This window comes from Peromyscus californicus, unplaced genomic scaffold (genome assembly GCF_007827085.1).
Source record: "Peromyscus californicus insignis strain IS unplaced genomic scaffold, ASM782708v3 Scaffold_8__1_contigs__length_139910024, whole genome shotgun sequence".
NCBI lineage: Eukaryota > Metazoa > Chordata > Mammalia > Rodentia > Cricetidae > Peromyscus > Peromyscus californicus.
Genome location: NW_026294606.1, coordinates 130,129,326 through 130,147,183, shown reverse-complemented (window position 1 = coordinate 130,147,183; position 17,858 = coordinate 130,129,326). Strand labels below are relative to the sequence as shown.

The 17,858-nt window shown below is 39.9% G+C and overlaps 1 protein-coding gene across 1 annotated transcript in view; it reads left to right on the top strand.

Annotated features, from left to right (window-relative positions):
* Positions 1-10,192, top strand: part of Inpp4b (inositol polyphosphate-4-phosphatase type II B) — a 789,997-nt gene extending 779,805 nt beyond the window's left edge. Inside the window, exon 27 of the mRNA XM_052726853.1 lies at positions 9,745-10,192. Within this exon, the coding sequence (XP_052582813.1) occupies positions 9,745-9,904 (160 nt within the window). The 3' untranslated portion in view covers positions 9,905-10,192. The remainder of the gene's footprint in view (positions 1-9,744) is intronic.
* Positions 10,193-17,858: the final 7,666 nt, after the last annotated feature.

Below are 17,858 nucleotides of genomic sequence, written 5' to 3'. Positions count from 1 at the left end.
TTAAAACTGTAGAATGGTATAGCTGTTTAACGAGTGATATAGCTTATTTGCTAAAATACAAGCTTGTGATTTGTTTATAATAATGATTGTCTCTGAAGTAAAGACTGCCCCTACTCAGTGTCTGTTTATTTGTCTGCTTATCTGTCATATTAATAGCCTTCTGGGAAGGACCTCAACAGCATATGTTTACATAAAAATTTAAAGTTGGTTTTATTATTGTTACAATTCATTTGCTTAGTCAATAAAACCATATACAAATTAAAGCATTTTAAGTAGTTACACAATACATAACTTATATCACTAATTTCCTGTCAAATATTTGTAGTGATTTTTTATGTCAATCTAATTGGTTTGAATTTTGTAAAAGGTTAAGCCCCAACACATTCAAAAGACCTCTAATACAGAACAGGCCTCATCTGGGACTCCATTGTGCATAGTTGATTCTGTTTCCATTGAAGTAGTTAATAGACTTCACCAGACTCAATAAGAAATGTTTAAATGTATTAAATGTTGAATTTTTGACAAAACTGTTGACAGTAGAAAATCACACAAAAGCAGTTTCAGCCTTTTGACTGTGTGGTAGTCCACACCCCTGCTCTTTGGAGATGATGTTTAATTATTTTCATGAAAGTGTTAATAAAGAGCATCTCCCACTTTTCGAACTCTTTTCTAAGAAAGGAAAATGGTAAACCATAGATTTAAAAATGGGTTAGATGCTTCATTGGTAAGGTAGAAAGGAACCCAGAGCCTACTTGACAGAGATGATCTCTTCTCAGAAGCCCACAGCAGAGCAGACAGATGTTCAGCGTAGCTGATAGCTCCTAAACAGGTTGGGGAAATTTCAAAGACAGCTTGTTCCCGTAGTAAGCTGCCTTTCCAATAGGGAACATCTAATTATCGAATGAGATAGCTGAGGAGGCAGCATGCCATAACCTATGTTAGTTATATGAAAAATGAAGGAAATAAGCAAATAACGGTAATTTTGAAAATGTCTCATGCACTGGCTGGTTTAAAAGTCTGTTTTAAAGGCCAAGGTAATTGTGAGGCTTCAGTAGAAACAAATTTCATAATTAGGTACCTGCACTGAAGATTCAGTGTTAATTACAAAGTGCCAAAAATGCAGCTTGTTCAAATAGTAATTTAAACACTGATTTCTCTGGTTCTTGGTCATTCTCAGTTCCTAGTGGCTACTTGATATCAATAATATGATGGGTTTAACAGCTGGCATTACAAAATTATATTTGGGAATCTGGTCTAATTACATTTCTTCAGTAAAAAGAAGTCTGACCCTCTAAATTGAGCATAAGCTCCCAAGGGCATATGGATAGTTGGGAAGATATTGTCTTCTTCAAAAGTGGCAATGCAATTTTTATTTTATTTATATACTTAAAATATTTTAGTCTAAAAATAATTACATCATTTCCCCCACTCCCCTTTCCTCCCTCCAACCCATGCCATCCTCCATCCTCCTTTGAAGTTCAATGATACCCTTTCCTCTCAAACTGATGGCATTTTTGCTTTGACTATTACTGTGACACATATGCAGAGAGAGAGAGAGATGATACAAAGAAGTTATTCCTGAAATTACATGTGTATGAACAGCAAAAACGGACTCATCAGACTATATTCATATATTTGTATAACTTTCAATTTTTACTCATTTCTTTGATTAAACTTGTGCAGATTAATATCCACACCTCATCGGTCATCTAGAGGCTAAAGGAACTGACAGATGCCTTAGAACAAATGAAAAAATTATGTTGTGTTTAAATAGTTTTAATAAACAAAACTGTCATCATAGTTTAAATAAACAAATACCACAACCAAGAATAAATTTCTGACGTCAGACATAGAGGAAATATGTCAAATTATAAGGATGTTGGAAGAAAAAACAGAGGGATACATAACTAACATGGTATGATAAGGATACTGTGGAGTGTGCTTTTATTCCAACAGAGAAGAGATGTAATTTCCTTCCTTCTTGTGCCCATGCTGATAACTGAGCAGCAACACCTGAAATGTACATTCCTAATATCCCATGTGAAGGATAATATTTTGAAAAACAAAGAAAATTATGTTCAGTTTTGTTTTCTTATGTATCTTTTACTACTGGTTTATTTTCATCAAAATGAACTGGCGTATAGTTCTTTTCATTTTATGTGTGTCTATATTTACTACTAAAATATTATTAGATTGTATGGAATGGGGTATGGTGGCATATATCAATAATCACAGAACTCTGGAGTCAGAAGCAGGAGGATCACAAATTTGAGACCAACCTGGTCTACATAATGAATGCCTATCTCAGAAAAGATATGGGTGATGTGTTTGTTCGCATACACTTTGTAAACACACACCTTGATTGCAAAATAATTAATACTAAGTAAACTTGTATATCTTCAGTAATCAATGTTTGCAAAAAAGATTTTGACATATCATACATGTTATAAAGATTTTAAAATTTATTTAGGGTTTGGTAACTAATGCATAACAACATGTTAAGATCTTAAATATTTAGTAGTATAGCAATTTTAACCCAGGTTTTATTCATTTAGGTATGAGAACCTGTGCTCTTTCTTTATATATCATATGGTATATAAAGTAATAGATCATTGCTATTACTTTGAGACTGGAGTCTCTATCTATTGCCCATGATTGTATAGGTCTCAGGTGCTTTCTATTCATGCCTCAGTCTTCCAGGAACTCAGACTGTAGAATGTGCTACTTTCTAATTAGAACTTCAGCCAACTTTTAATTGGGATATTTGTTATTTTATCTTCTGAGTACTGTAAGTTCCTTGTATATTCTTCCTCCCAGTCCTTGTCAGATATACTTTGCAAATATAAAAAATATTTTCTCTTATCCTTCGCTGGCAATTGTTTTGTTTACTGTACAAAAGCTTTCTAGCTAGATGCAATTCTATTTGTCTGTTTTTAATTGTGTTTCTTTTGCTTTTGAAGACTTGTCTAAAACTCCTTGTTCTCTCTGATGCCCTGAAAACTTCCCTATGTTCCTTCAAGTAATTTCTTAAATCCAGGTCTCACACACTCTTCTTTCATCTTGTATAAGTTGATTTTTATAACTGTAGAGAGGTAGAAGTCCCATTTTATTCTTTCACACATGGATATCCAGCATTTTCAGCACCATTTTGAAACAGTGGTCCTTTCTCCAATGTTTGTTTTAGTATTTTTTTGTCAAATATCAGTTGACCATAGGTTAGAGGGGTTAGTTCTACTGCCCATCTCCAGGTCCCTTGGCCTATGTGGGATGTCTTTATGTCAATACCATGCTGTTTTGGTTATCACAGCTTTATACAATATTATGACCCAGAGTGATTGCCTCCATCAGATTGGCCTGTGGGCAACTCTGTGAGGTATTTTCTGATTAATGATAGATGTGGAAAGGTCCTGCCCACTATGGCCAATGCTATCACTGGACACATGGTCCAGAGTTGAATAAGAAAGCAGGCCCAGCAAGCAACAGAGAGCAAGCTGGTCAACAGCAAACCTTTGTGGTCTCTGTTTAAGTTCGTACCTCAGGTTCCCATTTTGAGTTCTTGCCCTGGCTTCCTTTGATGAAGGGCTCTACCATGTAAATTAAAATGAATCTTTCTTCCAAAGTTGCTTTGGATCATGTTTTATCATAGCAAGAGCAAAGCAACTAAGACAGGAAATAACTTTTGCTTTGTTATTTTTGATCAAGATGGCTTTACCTATTTGGGGTTTTGTGGAAATCCCTATAACCTTTATGTCTTTTTTCCTAGAAATAGGAGGACTGCCATTGGTATTTCTATATGATGACACTGAATCCACAAATTGCCTTGGGTAGTGTGGATGTATTAATAACACTGATTCTTCTAATTTGTAAATATGAGGTGTATTTCCACATCTTTTTCTGTCCTTCACAATTTCTTTCATCAATGTTTTATGGCTTGCAACTAGATATCTTTTAGTTATTTGATTAAATTCATTTCTGGCTTCTTTTATAGTTATTATAAATAGGATTCTTTATTGTTTTTCAGATGATTAAATTTTACACATAAAAACACTACTAATCTTTGTTTGTTGACTTTGTTTTCTAAAACTCTGCTGAATTGATTTATTCGCTCAACTATTTTTTTGGTGGAATCTTTAGAATTTCTGCATGCCAGACATAGCATCTAGAAACAAGAAGTTTCAAATGTCCTCCTTTCCAGTTTGGATGGTCCTTCTCATTTCTGCAGTGAAGACAATTGGTACTGTATTGAATAAAGTGCTGACAGTGACATCAGTGTTTTTCAGATCTTGAAAGAAAACATACAGACAGATAACATTGTATGATGTCTCAACAGGTTATATTTAGGGATATATATATGTATATATATGCAAATACATATGCACATGCAATAACAATTAGTGAAAAAAGAGACCATGAATTTGAAGGAGAATAGAGAGGAGCATGTGAAGGGAGTGAAAAATATGGAGAAATGCTGTAATTAATTTGCAATCTTAAAAATAAACAAAGAAAAATAAAAAGCATCAGATGTTGCCATTCTAAAAATTTTAGAAGTTGTTTCTTTTGCAAAGTTTTTATACCTAATTGAATTGTGTTAGAGTTTTTATAAAGTATTTATAAATTATCTTTCAGCTACCTATCTGCTTGATCATATAGTCTTTGGTCTTTGACCTTCATTCTGTTGACATGGTTATTCGTACTTATTTTGTTGAAGAATTTGTATCTACATTCATCAAGGTTATTGGCCTGTAGTTTCCTCTTGTTGGAGTTTCCTCATAAGGTTTTGGCATCAGAATTTTGGAAGAATTACTCCTCAAGTTTTTTTGGCATATCTAGGAATATTGTTTTTACTATAAATATTTGATAAAATTTGGCCATGAAACCATCTTGTCTTGGCCTTTGGTTTGATAGCATAGTTTTACTGATAAAACTATTGTGAGTTATTGGCTTGTTCAGGTTTTGTATTTCCCTCTGATTCAAACTTAGGAAGGTAAACACGTATCCAGTAAAAACGTATTCTCCCATTCCTTGTAGGATGATGAACATTTGGTATACAGTTGTTTATAATAATCTCTAATGTCCCTGTTGGGTTAATTGTAATGTTTTCCTTTTTCACTTCTGATTTGATTTGTCGATTTTGCTCATCTTTTTGGATATCCAGCTTGTACTCCTCAGAAATCAGAGAAAAGGAGAAACTTCCAGATGTTGGTGGGAATGTAGATGGGTGGAGTCAAGTCACGTGGAAAGCAAGCTCCTTCAAAACTGAAAGTGTCACCACATGATCTGCAGTTGCAGGAACGGTGTCAGTGAAAAGTATTGTAGCGTAGATAAATGAGGAAACCTCAAATTGAATCCCTACTCTTTCATTTAGTAATAGAGCTGTTCACATCTAACATCAGAAATCAGTTTTAGCCCGCCCATCTGCACAGTACATACAACCCATTCCCAAATCACCTCCCTGTGGAAAGGCGTTAAGCCCTAACTCAAGGAATCAATAAGTGCAGTAAATTCTTCTGAAAATAATTAAAATCCAAGATTATAGTTATAGTAAGAAAAACTGAAACAAGTTAGATTACACTCAAACATAAAACAAGCAGTGCATTTTTCTGTCTCATTTCAGTAATGAATGTTATTCTAATATTTATCATAAAATATAATTTTTCTCATAATTCATCTAGGAGACAGAATAATGACACTCAAAAATGTTCACCAAATAACCATCATTTGTACTGTGTCTGTGGCATGATTAATAAGCAGCCAATTACAGCTAGAGGGCTAAGGAGATCAGTAAGAAAGAAGTAAAGATATTGGTGGTGGGCAAAGGCATGCAGGATAGATATCTAGATCCATTGAGATTTTCACTTCTGTGAATGATTGATGTTTTCATTTAAATGAAATAACTTTAGTTGCATTATTTTTATTTGGAAACAATAAGCACTGACATACTAAATAGCACAAACCCCTTCCACTAAACCATTTATTAATATTGTTTATTAACTTCTTGCTCATTAATTTATTGATTATTAACATCTTTCATTGTTTCATACTGAACTGAATTTAGAAGAAAAGTAAAGACAAAGCATATAGATGTTTGTATGTACACACGTGTTTTTAAATGACATTTTTGGTCCAATGACCAATAACATTTGAAAATGAGATGAAGGAAAGTTTAAAGATAAACTACAAAAGAAATTATCAAAATTTCAGATGCAGCATTATGCCGTGGTATCTAGGGGTCAATTTGACATTGGTGCTTTGTAGAGATTAGGTTAAGCACAATAGGTTTTACTTGGCATAATTAGCTTTGCACTGCTAGACCCATAAATAGCCCTTCAGCCCTAGACATGAGGCAATTTTGACTTTGTCTTATGGCTGAAACTTGTGCTTCTGACCCCAGGTGACCTTCAGTAGAGGACCAGAGCCAGCACATATGGCCGGCCTCAGAGTACACACTGCACCAGTTTGACCTTGAGCTGTCGGGTGAGCCAAGGGCCTCAGCAAAGAAAGGCAGCTTCCCTGGCAGGTGTGGGGCCTCGGGCTGCAGGCTCTGGTAGTTTATTACCACGCAGGAACAGTCTGGCTTGGTGTCACTTGCTACTAAAGTAGGGTTATTACTTGCATCTACAGAGCAGGCAGCACCATTACATGGGGGCTGCAGATGACACCAGAGCGCATCTCAAGTCTCTTGCTGCGGGTGGCAATAGGTGTCCATCTTTCTGCCTTTAGAACACAGCCTTAAACTACTCAAAATTTAACCCTTTCTATGTGTTGATCCAAAAGCTCAATAATAGAAAGATGCTGAAGAGCGTTAGTATGCACTTTAGAATGATGGTTATGGTAGCTGGGCATGTGGCTCTCACAGTGCTTAAGAAATTTATGACATGGAAAAGACAGTCATTGTGTGCGCTGGAGAGAAACACAGGACTGGGACCCTGGCTCTCACTGTAAACTGTCTGGCCCTACACAACCCCTACAAACACCTGCTCTCATGCCTCCAGATCAGTTTCAGCCCAGCAGTCTTCAGAGAGCAATTTTCTACTGGCTCTGAGGTAAATGCTTTTATAGACGGCAAGTATTTTTAGACAATAGCAATCCCATTTCAAGGATTTTTATGCCTGTGTATAAAGAGCCTGCTCAGAGGACACCTTAGAGTCGGTGCTGTTCAGTAGAGCCAGTCTTCAGGGCTGAAGAGCTCCAAGTGAAATGGGAGTCAAGAAGTTTAGAACACAGTGGGTGGGGGGAGCAAGAATCCTGAGCACTGAGTGAGGAAGCTGCTGTCCCTACAGACAACGGCGCAAGCATTGCTTCAGTGCCGCCCTTCTTAAGAAATACGTGAATCTGGACTCCTGTCCTCCCCCACAGCCCAGGGTTCGTTTTCACGGTCAGCTTCACTCGGTTTAGAATCGTCTATGTGATACACAATTGTTATGATTTTGTGAAAGCATTTCCAGACAGATTTTATTGAGGATGGAAGACTTACCACGAATCTGGGTGTCAGCATCTCATGGGAGCTCAGATTGAACAAAGGGAAAGAACAGGAAGCAGACTGAGCTTCAACATTTATGTCTCTGCGGTTCTCACCGCCAATCCTTCCCCACCATGGCGGACTGCAGCCCTTCAAAACATGGGCCAAACCAAACATTTTTATCCTTCTGTCGCTTTTGGCGGGTGTTTTGCCGGAGCAACAGGAAGAACAACCCAGGAAATTGGCCCTGATGAGTAAGGTCGTTGCTGTGTTAAATCTGACTGGACTCATGGGGTGTGGGAATGGGCTTGTGGGAAGAGTGTGGAAGTTAGGCTCAGCAGTCTGGGGAAGCTCTGCAGTTTGTAGCTTAGCTGGCCCTTCTTACCGGGCATTGAAGACTGCAATGCTAACCGGAACACAAGCAGTGAAGGCCCAGGCGGTGTGGTTTCAGAAGAGAACTAGGGCTTTGTTGGGAACGAGCGTGAAAGCTGCTCATGGTACATGGCGACAAAGAGCCTAGCTGCGTTCTGGTTTGCTCCTGACAATCTGAGTAAGGCAAAATCCGAAACAAATCAACTAACTCATTAAGATGGAATTTCCAGACAGCTTAATGTCCAAACTGTGGCAGGGTTACTACTTACTGTTCTTAGTGTCCACGGAGATAAAGAGTAAGAAAAACAGGAGAAAACAGCCGGCAAGAACAAAACCCTCTACACAGTGTGATGGATCCAGTGTGATGGAGAAAGGAGTAGGAAATTTAAAGAAACAGACAAGGCAAATGTAGACGAAGCATATGTAACTGTGGCAGACATTAATGTCACCAAAGAGAAATAACCCTGTCCTCCATTGGGGCAATAGGAAAGATGCCATGAAGGAAAGACCCCAGACTCAGGAGACCCCAACTTGTGACAATGCTAATGTACCAGAAAGCACAGAGACAGTAAATTGGGAACACATCTGGAGGCACTTACAAACACAGGAAAGTACTTTGCTAATGTTAACCATCAAAGTGCACTGTGGCCACCACAGGTAAGGTGAAGAGGGGCAGGTGACATCTCAGGCTGATGGCATCATTGCATCAATGCATTCAAAATGTAAGACTGACAGGGTTTGGGGGTTCTAAAAAGTGCTAGAAGCCAGTGCAAAGCCTGAGGACATTCATCACGTCGAGGCTGTGGAGAATCTACTGAGAAAAGCTGCTGGTGTGGAAGAGAGATGTCCCTCTGGGCTGCGGGACCTGGGGCTAGAGAAGCAGGGCTGTCCAAGCTTGTTGGACCCCAGAGGATGTTACCACAATCTCCAGGTGCCATGGGATGTCAAGGTTTGGTGTTGGACTTGCTGTGCACCCATGCTCCCTTTTGAAACAAGAATATTTAACTCTGTGACATTGCATATTGGAAATATGTGGTTAGGTTTGCATTTCAGAAGAGATTTTGGACTTTTCAACAGCATTGAAATTATCAATACTATGTATTGGTGAAATTTTTAAGGCCACTCCATGTAGTTAAAAGGGAGGTTTATTTTGTGGGGTAACTTACAAGAGAAGGGATAGGCTACAGGGTCTGGGAAAGGTGTAGCGCAGTCCAGCAGTGTTCTCTAGAGAACTCTGCTCGGTCTACCTCCAGCATCCAGGGTCCAGGAACAAAGAGAGCCAGCGCATCCGGATCTCGGGTCTTCGGGGTCCTCCCTTGGCCCTGCCTTGTAGGCGTGACAGTTACCGAAGCCTCAATGGGGGTTGGACCTTCCAGATCAAAGCTGGAATGGCTACCCACTACATCTAAAGGCAGTTTTGAAGCTGAAATCAATGTATTTTGCATTATGAGATATTCATTCTGAGGGCCAGAGGTAGAATCTTACAATTTAAAAGTGACATTAGACATGAACATATAGTTAGGTGGATAGGGAGGCATTAGACATGAACATATAGAGGGTGGATAGGGGGATCTTAGAGGAGTTGGGGATGGGAAAAACATGATCAAAATATATTGTATGAACAAACGTTAAATGAAAAAATTGTTATAATAAATAAAAGTGATGTGTTGGGTGTCAAGTCAACAAGGTGTGGACTTGTGATACTTCATCATCAAATTGGCTCTTTGTAGGAATATGTAGGAGCTACATCTCTGGGCAAGTATGTGAGGGCATGTTCAAAGACTTAACTGAAGAGCAAAAATGCGACTGCATGAGAGTGGAACTAACCCATAGGCTGAGGTTCTCAACTGAATGGAAAGGAAAGAGCAAGTGATCTCAGCACTCAGACTCATCTCTGTGTTTTCTGTTCATAGAGCCAGTATCTCCAGGGGCCATCAGCTTGTTCTTCTGCACCTTCCAACCACCATGGACCATGTCCCTCAAACCGTAAAGCCAAAGCAAATCCCGCCCTCCTCACATTGGGTTGTCAGGTACCATGTTACTGCAGCTAGAAAGGTTGCTAACACAGCCTAGAGATAAAAATGTAGCATTTGCTAGGGCTTTTCTACCAACTATCATAGCAGATCATGGATTCCAAGAAGGTAACTTGATTGGCTTGTGGAAGAGAAGGCAGAAAGAGCCAGAGGAGGAGAAGGACACCAGGAGAACAAGGTCTTCTAAATCAACTGAGAAAGGTTGGTACGGACTTCCAGAGATTGAAACAGCAAGCACAGAGCTGACGCGGGGCTGTGCTAAGTCCTCTGAGTACATACCATAGCCTTCAGTTTACTGTTTTTGTAAGACTCTTCAGTGTGTGAACTGGTGGGTCTCTGGTTCTCATATCTTCTCTTGGGACACTTTTCCTTCTGTTGGCTTGCCTTGTCCAACTTCAATGTGATGATTTTTGCTTTATCTTATATTTTATTTTGTTCTGTTTGGTTGTTATTTCTTAGAAGCCTTACTTTTCTAATGAGAGACAGAAAGGGAGTGAATCTGCATGGGAGAAGAGGTGGGGAGGTACTGGGAGGAGTAGAGCGGGAACTGTTAATCAGGATATATCATATTAGAAAAGAATCCATTTTTAATAAAAGAAGAAAAAATAAAAATTGATTTAAAAAAAAGAATGTCTGAGAACCTTGAGGATATGGCACCTTCCTGGGATGAGCTTGCTGAACCTCTCTTTACTCAGGTGTGGTGTGCTCCTCCATCTGAACCCAGAGGTATAGAAACATTAGGAAGGGTCATTTAGAGTCTTACATGCATGCATACATAAACAAATGAGTATAGAAGCATATATGGTGTATAAATCTGTGCTAAAATATACCCATATGTCACGTGTGTGCAACTGTGAGAGCATATATTAATGTATAACATAAGCACACTTGCATACTTATTACAGATGTTACATATAAGCCACATGCATACACATCTATGTATGCATTCATATAAATGTGAAACACATTTTTTTCTATATTGTGCATTGTTAGTGACAGTTACTGATTTTTCTATATTTCCTTACTGTCTGTACTTTAGTCAGATAAAAAGTGTTCGAATGACCAAGGCCATTTGTTCCCACAGTTTCTATGCTGCTTTCTCCTCCTTCCAATGTGTTTCTATTTCTTGGGCACAAGATGACTTCAAAAAATACTGAAAGCTCATTTAAATGTATTTATTTGTCCTAATTATTTAACTCTGGTCACTGGTTGTATAGTATGACCTACTTGAGAGCAGTACACATATCTTAATTCAAGGTTGGTATCTTTGGCCCCTCAACTCTTCACTGATGTTATGATTCCCCCTGATAAAACTCTATTTCCAAGTAATTGAGTTGTGAATTTTTGGAACAGTTGCAGAACTTGAGGGGAAAACAACATATGCAGATGCAAGCACTGGGGTAATTCCATACAGTGGTCATGCAGGCTATCAAAAGGGCCATCACAGAAAACCTTAAACAAAATTACATTCCTTGGAACAGCCGATTTAGACCAGGCTTCGGTGAACTACTGTTGCTGCGAGGTAAAATAAAGAGATCTTGTTTGAAATCAAGGCCAGGCATAGTGATTGCAGATTCTCTTTGTGAGACTGGAATGTACTTACTGCTTCCTCAGAGGCAAAGCCAGCATCTCCTGCCCAGTCAACAAAGCCCGTTACCTCGCCAGTTGGGAGACTGTATAACACAGACTGCAGATGTGAAATCTTTAGACTTGCTTTAAGTTTGAGGGTCATATACATCAGGTTCCAGAGAGGTGTAATCGCTCCCATCTCTCAGAGTTTCTCCTAGCAGCTGACGCCAGCCTGCGTGCACAGTTCTGTATCTTTGTCACAAGATTCTGATTCAATTGACCCGAGAGGTCATTGAGCATGGAGTGGTTGCATCATCCTCTGATCAACATAAGGATGAAAATAAAATACTTTTGAATATGGTGACTCTGTGTTGCTTTTCTCTTGGAGATGGCTGCAGACTCCCCTGTAACTGCAGGGTTTTAGAATGCTCAAATGCAGGCAAGCATAATACAAAAGATTACTGCGAATTGTAAAGCTATGCAATATAACCATATTACTTCTAAGTCCCATTCTCATTATTTTGCACACAGAAAACATTTAACACCCAAGAGAATACACTGATTCTTTTTTATATAAATATTTTTTATTTTATAATTAATTTAATTTTACATATCAACCACAGATTCCCCTGTCCTCCCTCCTCCCACCCCCCAGCCTTCCCTCCACCAATCCACCCCTTATTCCACCTCCTCCAAGGCAAGGTCTTCCCTGGGGAGTCAGCCCAGCCTGGTAGATTCAGTTGAGGCAGGTCCAGTCCCCTCCTCCCTACACCAAGGCTGAGCAAAGTATCTCAGCATAGGTCCTAGGTTCCAAAAAGCCAGCTCATGCACCAAAGACAGGTCCTGGTCCCACTGCCTGGGGGCCTCCTAAACAGTTCAAGATAATCAACTGTCTCACTTATCCAGAGGGCCTGGTCCAGTTCCATGGGGGCTCCCCACCTGTTGCTTCACAGTTCATGTGTTTCCACTAGTTTGGCTATTTGTCCCTGTGCTTTTTCCAATCATGGTCTCAGTATCTCTTGCTCATACAGTTCCTCTTCTCTCTTGCCGATTGGACTCCTGGAGCTCCACCTGGGGCTTGGCCATGGATCTCTGCATCTGCTTCCATCAGTCACTGGATGAGAGTTCTATCATGACAGGGTGTTCAGCCATCTGATCACCAGAGTAGGTCAACTCAGGCACTCTCTAGACCATTGCCAGTAGTCTATAGTGGAGGTATCTTTGTGGATTTCTGGGGACCTCTCTAGCAATCTGCTTCTTCCTATTCCCATGGGGTCTTCATTTATCATGGTATCTTTCCTTATTCTCCCACTCTGTTCCTGATCCAGCTGGGACCTCCCGCTCCCCTAAGCTCTCTTTTCCCCGACCCTTGCCCTCCATTACCCACCTTGCCCCCAGTTTGCTCATGTAGGTCTCATCCATTTCTCTGTCATTGGGTGATTCCTGTGTCTTTCTTAGGGTCCTCTTTACTAGGTAGCCTCCCTGGAGTTGTGAGTTGCAGTCTGGTTATCCTTTACTTTATATCTAGTATCCACTTATGAGTGAGTACATACCATGTTTGTCTTTCTGAGTCTGCGTTACCTCACCCAGGATATTTTCTAGTTCCATCCATTTGCCTGAAAACCTCATGATGTCATTGTTTTTCTCTGCTGAGTAGTACTCCATTGTCTATATGTACCACATTTTCTTAATCCATTCTTCACTTGAAGGGCATCTAGGTTGTTTCCAGGTTCTGGATATTACAAATAATGCTGAAATGAACATAGCTGAGCATGTGTCCTTGTGGTATGATTGAGCATTCCTTGGGTGTATGCCCAAGAGTGGTATAGCTGGGTCTTGAGGGAGATTGATTCCCAATTTTCTAAGAAAGCACCATATTGATTTCCAAAACTTGTGGATGTACAAGTTTTCATTCCCACCAACAGTGGAAGAGTGTTCCCCTTACTCCACATCCTCTCCAAGAGAAGCTGTCTTCAGTGTTTTTGATCTTAGCCATTCTGACGGGTGTAAGATGGTATCTCAGAGTCGTTTTGATTTGCATTTCCCTGATGACTAAGGATGTTGAACAATTCCTTAAATGTCTTTCAGCCATTTGAGCTTCCTCTGTAGAGAATTCTCTGTTTAGCTCTATAGCCCATTTTTAATTGGACTGTTGGGTATTTCGATGTCAAATTTCTTGAGTTCTTTATATATTCTGGATATCAGCCCTCTGTCAGATGTGGGGTTGGTGAAGATCTTTTCCCATTCTGTAGGCTGTCGTTTTGTCTTGTTGACCATGTCCTTTGCCCTACAAAAGCTTCTCAGTTTCAAGAGGTCCCACTTATTAATTGTTTCTCTCAGTGTCTGTGCTACTGGTGTTATATTTAGAAAGTGATTTCCGGTGCCAACGTGTTCAAGACTACTTCCTACTTTCTCTTCTATCAGGTTCAGAGTAACTGGATTTATGTTGAGGTCTTTGATCCACTTGGACTTAGTTTTGAGAATACACTGATTCTTATGTCACGGTCTTCCTGGGCACCATATCTCTGAAATTGGGTAGTACAGTTCTTTGCTTTCACCATATGGCATGGTGGACTATAGGTCTAGAATTTTGCCCTGGTAACTATTCCTGGATTCTAGAGCCATTCAGGAATCACAGCTTTGTGTGTTTCTTTTAATGCTACTGATGAACCCTTCTCACTCCTACTGACTAGATTTTATGTTCAACCCAGGAGCAGTACAAGTGATACTCAAGATAAAAGAGCCGGATCCTTAGCTGTGTTTCCTGACTGTAAACCATGCTGGTGAAGTTACCTTTCCTGGTGGTGGTGAGGGAGCCAGAGACCTATTACAGCAGTCGTTTATGTGATAACATAGAAGTGTACTGTTGAGTAAAATACTGCTGTGGAAGCTGAATAACCCTGTGGTGTGTTAAGTAAACCTAGAGCTTGAAAGAGCCTTTCTTGTTAACATGAAGAGCAGAGCAGATCTGTGATGCTGATGAAAACCAAGGGCAAAGTCGCAGTAAGAAACAGGTGAAAGCAGAGGGGTGCCCTCCTCCAGATTCATGTTTATCTCAGACATACAGACACTGTCCGAGTATCTTCATAAGCTGTGGATGTCCTTGTGGTGCCCCGTGTCAGTGTCTGATTGCTCCCTCCACAGAGACTGTTAGCTAAACACTGAGCAGAGTATAATTTACATTAGAATTGATAGTAAGTAACACACAACTTTTTGTATGTCCGAGTAGGGGCATTTACATGTGTTCATCCTGGGGTGTGCATAAATGCATATATGTACATGCATGTATTACAGGGCACTTTCTCTGCTTACAAATGACCCAGGTAATTTCCTAAGAAGTGAAAGCATGAGGGGACTAGAAGGAGAAAGAGATCAGGGCACAAGAGAAGGCAACGGGGGTAAGTAAAGCACATTTCAGACAGAAATGTATGAAACTATAGTAAAGCCCATTGTACAATGAATACAAGCTAATATTAAAAATAAGACAATTAGAAAATGTTGACACACTATTATTCATTTAGTTCATATATGTTTATTACATATATGTATATTCTTAGTATTTACCAAATGTTAAAGAGAAACGTGTTCTGCCCTGTTTGCTCCCTTCCCTGTGCAGTTAGGGATGCATGTGACGTCAGTACTCTCCTTGCCCTCTGACCCCAGCCCAGCCCAGGTGAGTGACTTCATTGTCCCTCCTGGAGGCAAGCCTGCCCACAAGTTCTCTTCTGTTCTTGTCTGCCATGAAACTTTTCCAGAATGTCCCTGCCAGGCACTTTCCCTGCTCCAGTTGCCAAGGTAGGAAAAGCCTGCTTAATTTTTCAATATAATGAGACTCATTTGGCTTCCGTACAACCTCCAACTTGGCCTTGATTAACAAGGACAATGACATACTGGCCTCTGCTGCTCTCTTTCCCTTCTATTTATTCAGAACTCAAGTGGGGAGAGGATATAAAAGCATCGGCTTATTGAAAGGGAGGAAGAGGGCTAGAGACATGTTCACTGGGTTAAATGCTTAGCACACAAGCAGGAGGGCTTAAGTGTGATGCCCAGAACCCACAAAAAAAGGCAGGGAATGCAGCTCATGCTTGTTATTCCAGACGGAGACCGGCAGAACCCTGGACTCACTGGCCAGTCTTTCTCTGGTAGATCTTGTCTCAAGAAAACATGGTGGGTGGCAAGTAAGGAATGGCGCTGAAGTTAGCTACAAGTGTGTGTGCATGCGCACGTGTGTGCACACTCTTACACACATACACACATACACACACTTAAATGCATGCAAATGTAGACACAAAAAGATAAGGTAAAGAAAAGAGATAAAAGATATATATTTGCTCTAATATTTTGTAAAGAACTTTTTGACCTCTGTCACAGTTATCTCCTTCTTCAAATAACATGAAAACAACATCACAACTTAGTGGTTAAAACCAATAATTAAGCCTAGCTTGGCAGCACATACTTGTAATACCAGCATTCAACATGATGAGACAGGAGGGCAATGAGCTTGAGGCAAGCCCAGAATAATTAAGGGGTATCCTGTTTCAAGAAACCAAAACCCCAAATAAAACAAATGTATTTCTGTTGGTCATGATTATTTGCATCAATGGATGCTGCCTGATTCTAGGACAATGGTCAGGTGACTGGGGTGGTATTCACCTGCTGGTCCTTTTGGCTGGCTGTCTAGGCTGATTTGGAGGACTGGTACCTCAGGTAGGAAAGCAAGTGTTTGCAAAAATCCCAGTATAATAACTGACCATCAAAGGTACAAGGAACAAAGAGACGAAAGCAGGAGGTGGGCAAATCCAGGATTGCCTGCAATGCAATTTTGTGGTTACTTACAAACAGAAGCATGTATTGGGTAACAGCAAAAGAGGATGGTCTCCACAAGCCATGGCATGTGTAAAGGAGTTATAGGCTAAGATAGGCAAACTTGGTGCCACCATGGCTAAGGCATGGTGTTGGAGGCATTTTCAAAAGTGTGACTATGATGTACTTGTCTGTAGTAGACATATGTGCTTATGTGACAACTGGCATTTATCCCGTGAATGCCAGGGTTAGTGGGTAAGTGGGACAACAATGATGACCAAGATGGCTGCTCATGTCAAGCTGTATCCCTATGGTGAGGATTTAGTTGCCACTGGTTGGATGACTCTGTGTTCTTTCGATCTGACTAGGTAGGACTCTTTCACATGGGAAGACTGGGGAATCTCATGACCTACTACATCACTGCACAGCATAAGGGTCTCAAAGGATTAGATTTCTCAGTGGTTACTGGCTTCTCCAAGAAGATCTGTCTCAAGAGAAAACAATGTAACATTTTGCATAACCTAGACTTGGAATCCTTGAAACATAAACATCATTTCTGGGGTTCAGTACATACATACGGACAATCCAGATTCAGTATGTGAAAAACTAATGGGCTTGCCCAACTCCCAGGCGCCTTGATATATTAAGAATGTGTGTGCAAGTGTGGGGGATTAACCACTGCTTGTTACATTGGAAACATGGATGTTTGTTATAAGAAGCTTCATTTATTTGAAGGCTTATTAGAGAGAAGTATAATTGTTTGCTTTACTTTTTAATGCTTGTCATTGAAAGTAGAAAGTTATTCATCAATTTTGTTTTAATTAAGCTCTGACTAAATACTGATTATGACTTCATTGAACTTATAAAATGTTCAATGAATTTGAGTGCTATCTTTTTTTTCATTTTGAAGAGGATCTGCTTTTCCTTGTGTGTTTTTCTTTAGTTAAAATAAATGATAAAAGCCAAATTTTAAAACATAATACACAACTCATTTCTTCCACCATAGGAAATACTTCAAACTATAAACCACTTACATGGCCAAAAAAAAGATAGCAATAGTGAATCCTGAGATGCTGTAGAAAATGCTAAAGTCAGGCCAGCATGTGACTTTCCTAGAGAGACATAAAGAGATGTCTATTCATAAAGAACAGAGACAGGGGCAGTAATGCTTCCAAGTTCAGCTCAAAGAGCCAGTGAGTTTATCTGGGTCCCCATGAAAACATGGGTCAGAGGTTACTTTCAGGAAAATGGATTGACAGAAAGGCAACCATGTCATTGAAGACTCCTATCACTATGTGAATGATGACTCACGAAGCTGCATCCTTGGAATCTCACCCTTAGTCACCCTTCTCTATTCTCTAGAACCCGCAAGTCCACAGCTGGAGAGTTGAGAGTGGTAAGTGAAATCTCAGGTGAGCATCTGGTGACCTTGCCCTTCAGGAGAAAATATTAACAGCTCCAGCACCTTTCCTGTGAACATACTAGAGTAATCGCTGGTCCATGGTGGCATTGTTGTTGTACCCACAGGAAACAGCCACATCACAACACAGGCAAGTGGGAAAAGCAATTTGGAGGGCTGAGTGCACAGAACATTCTTTAATGTGCAAGTGGGCTTCTGGAAA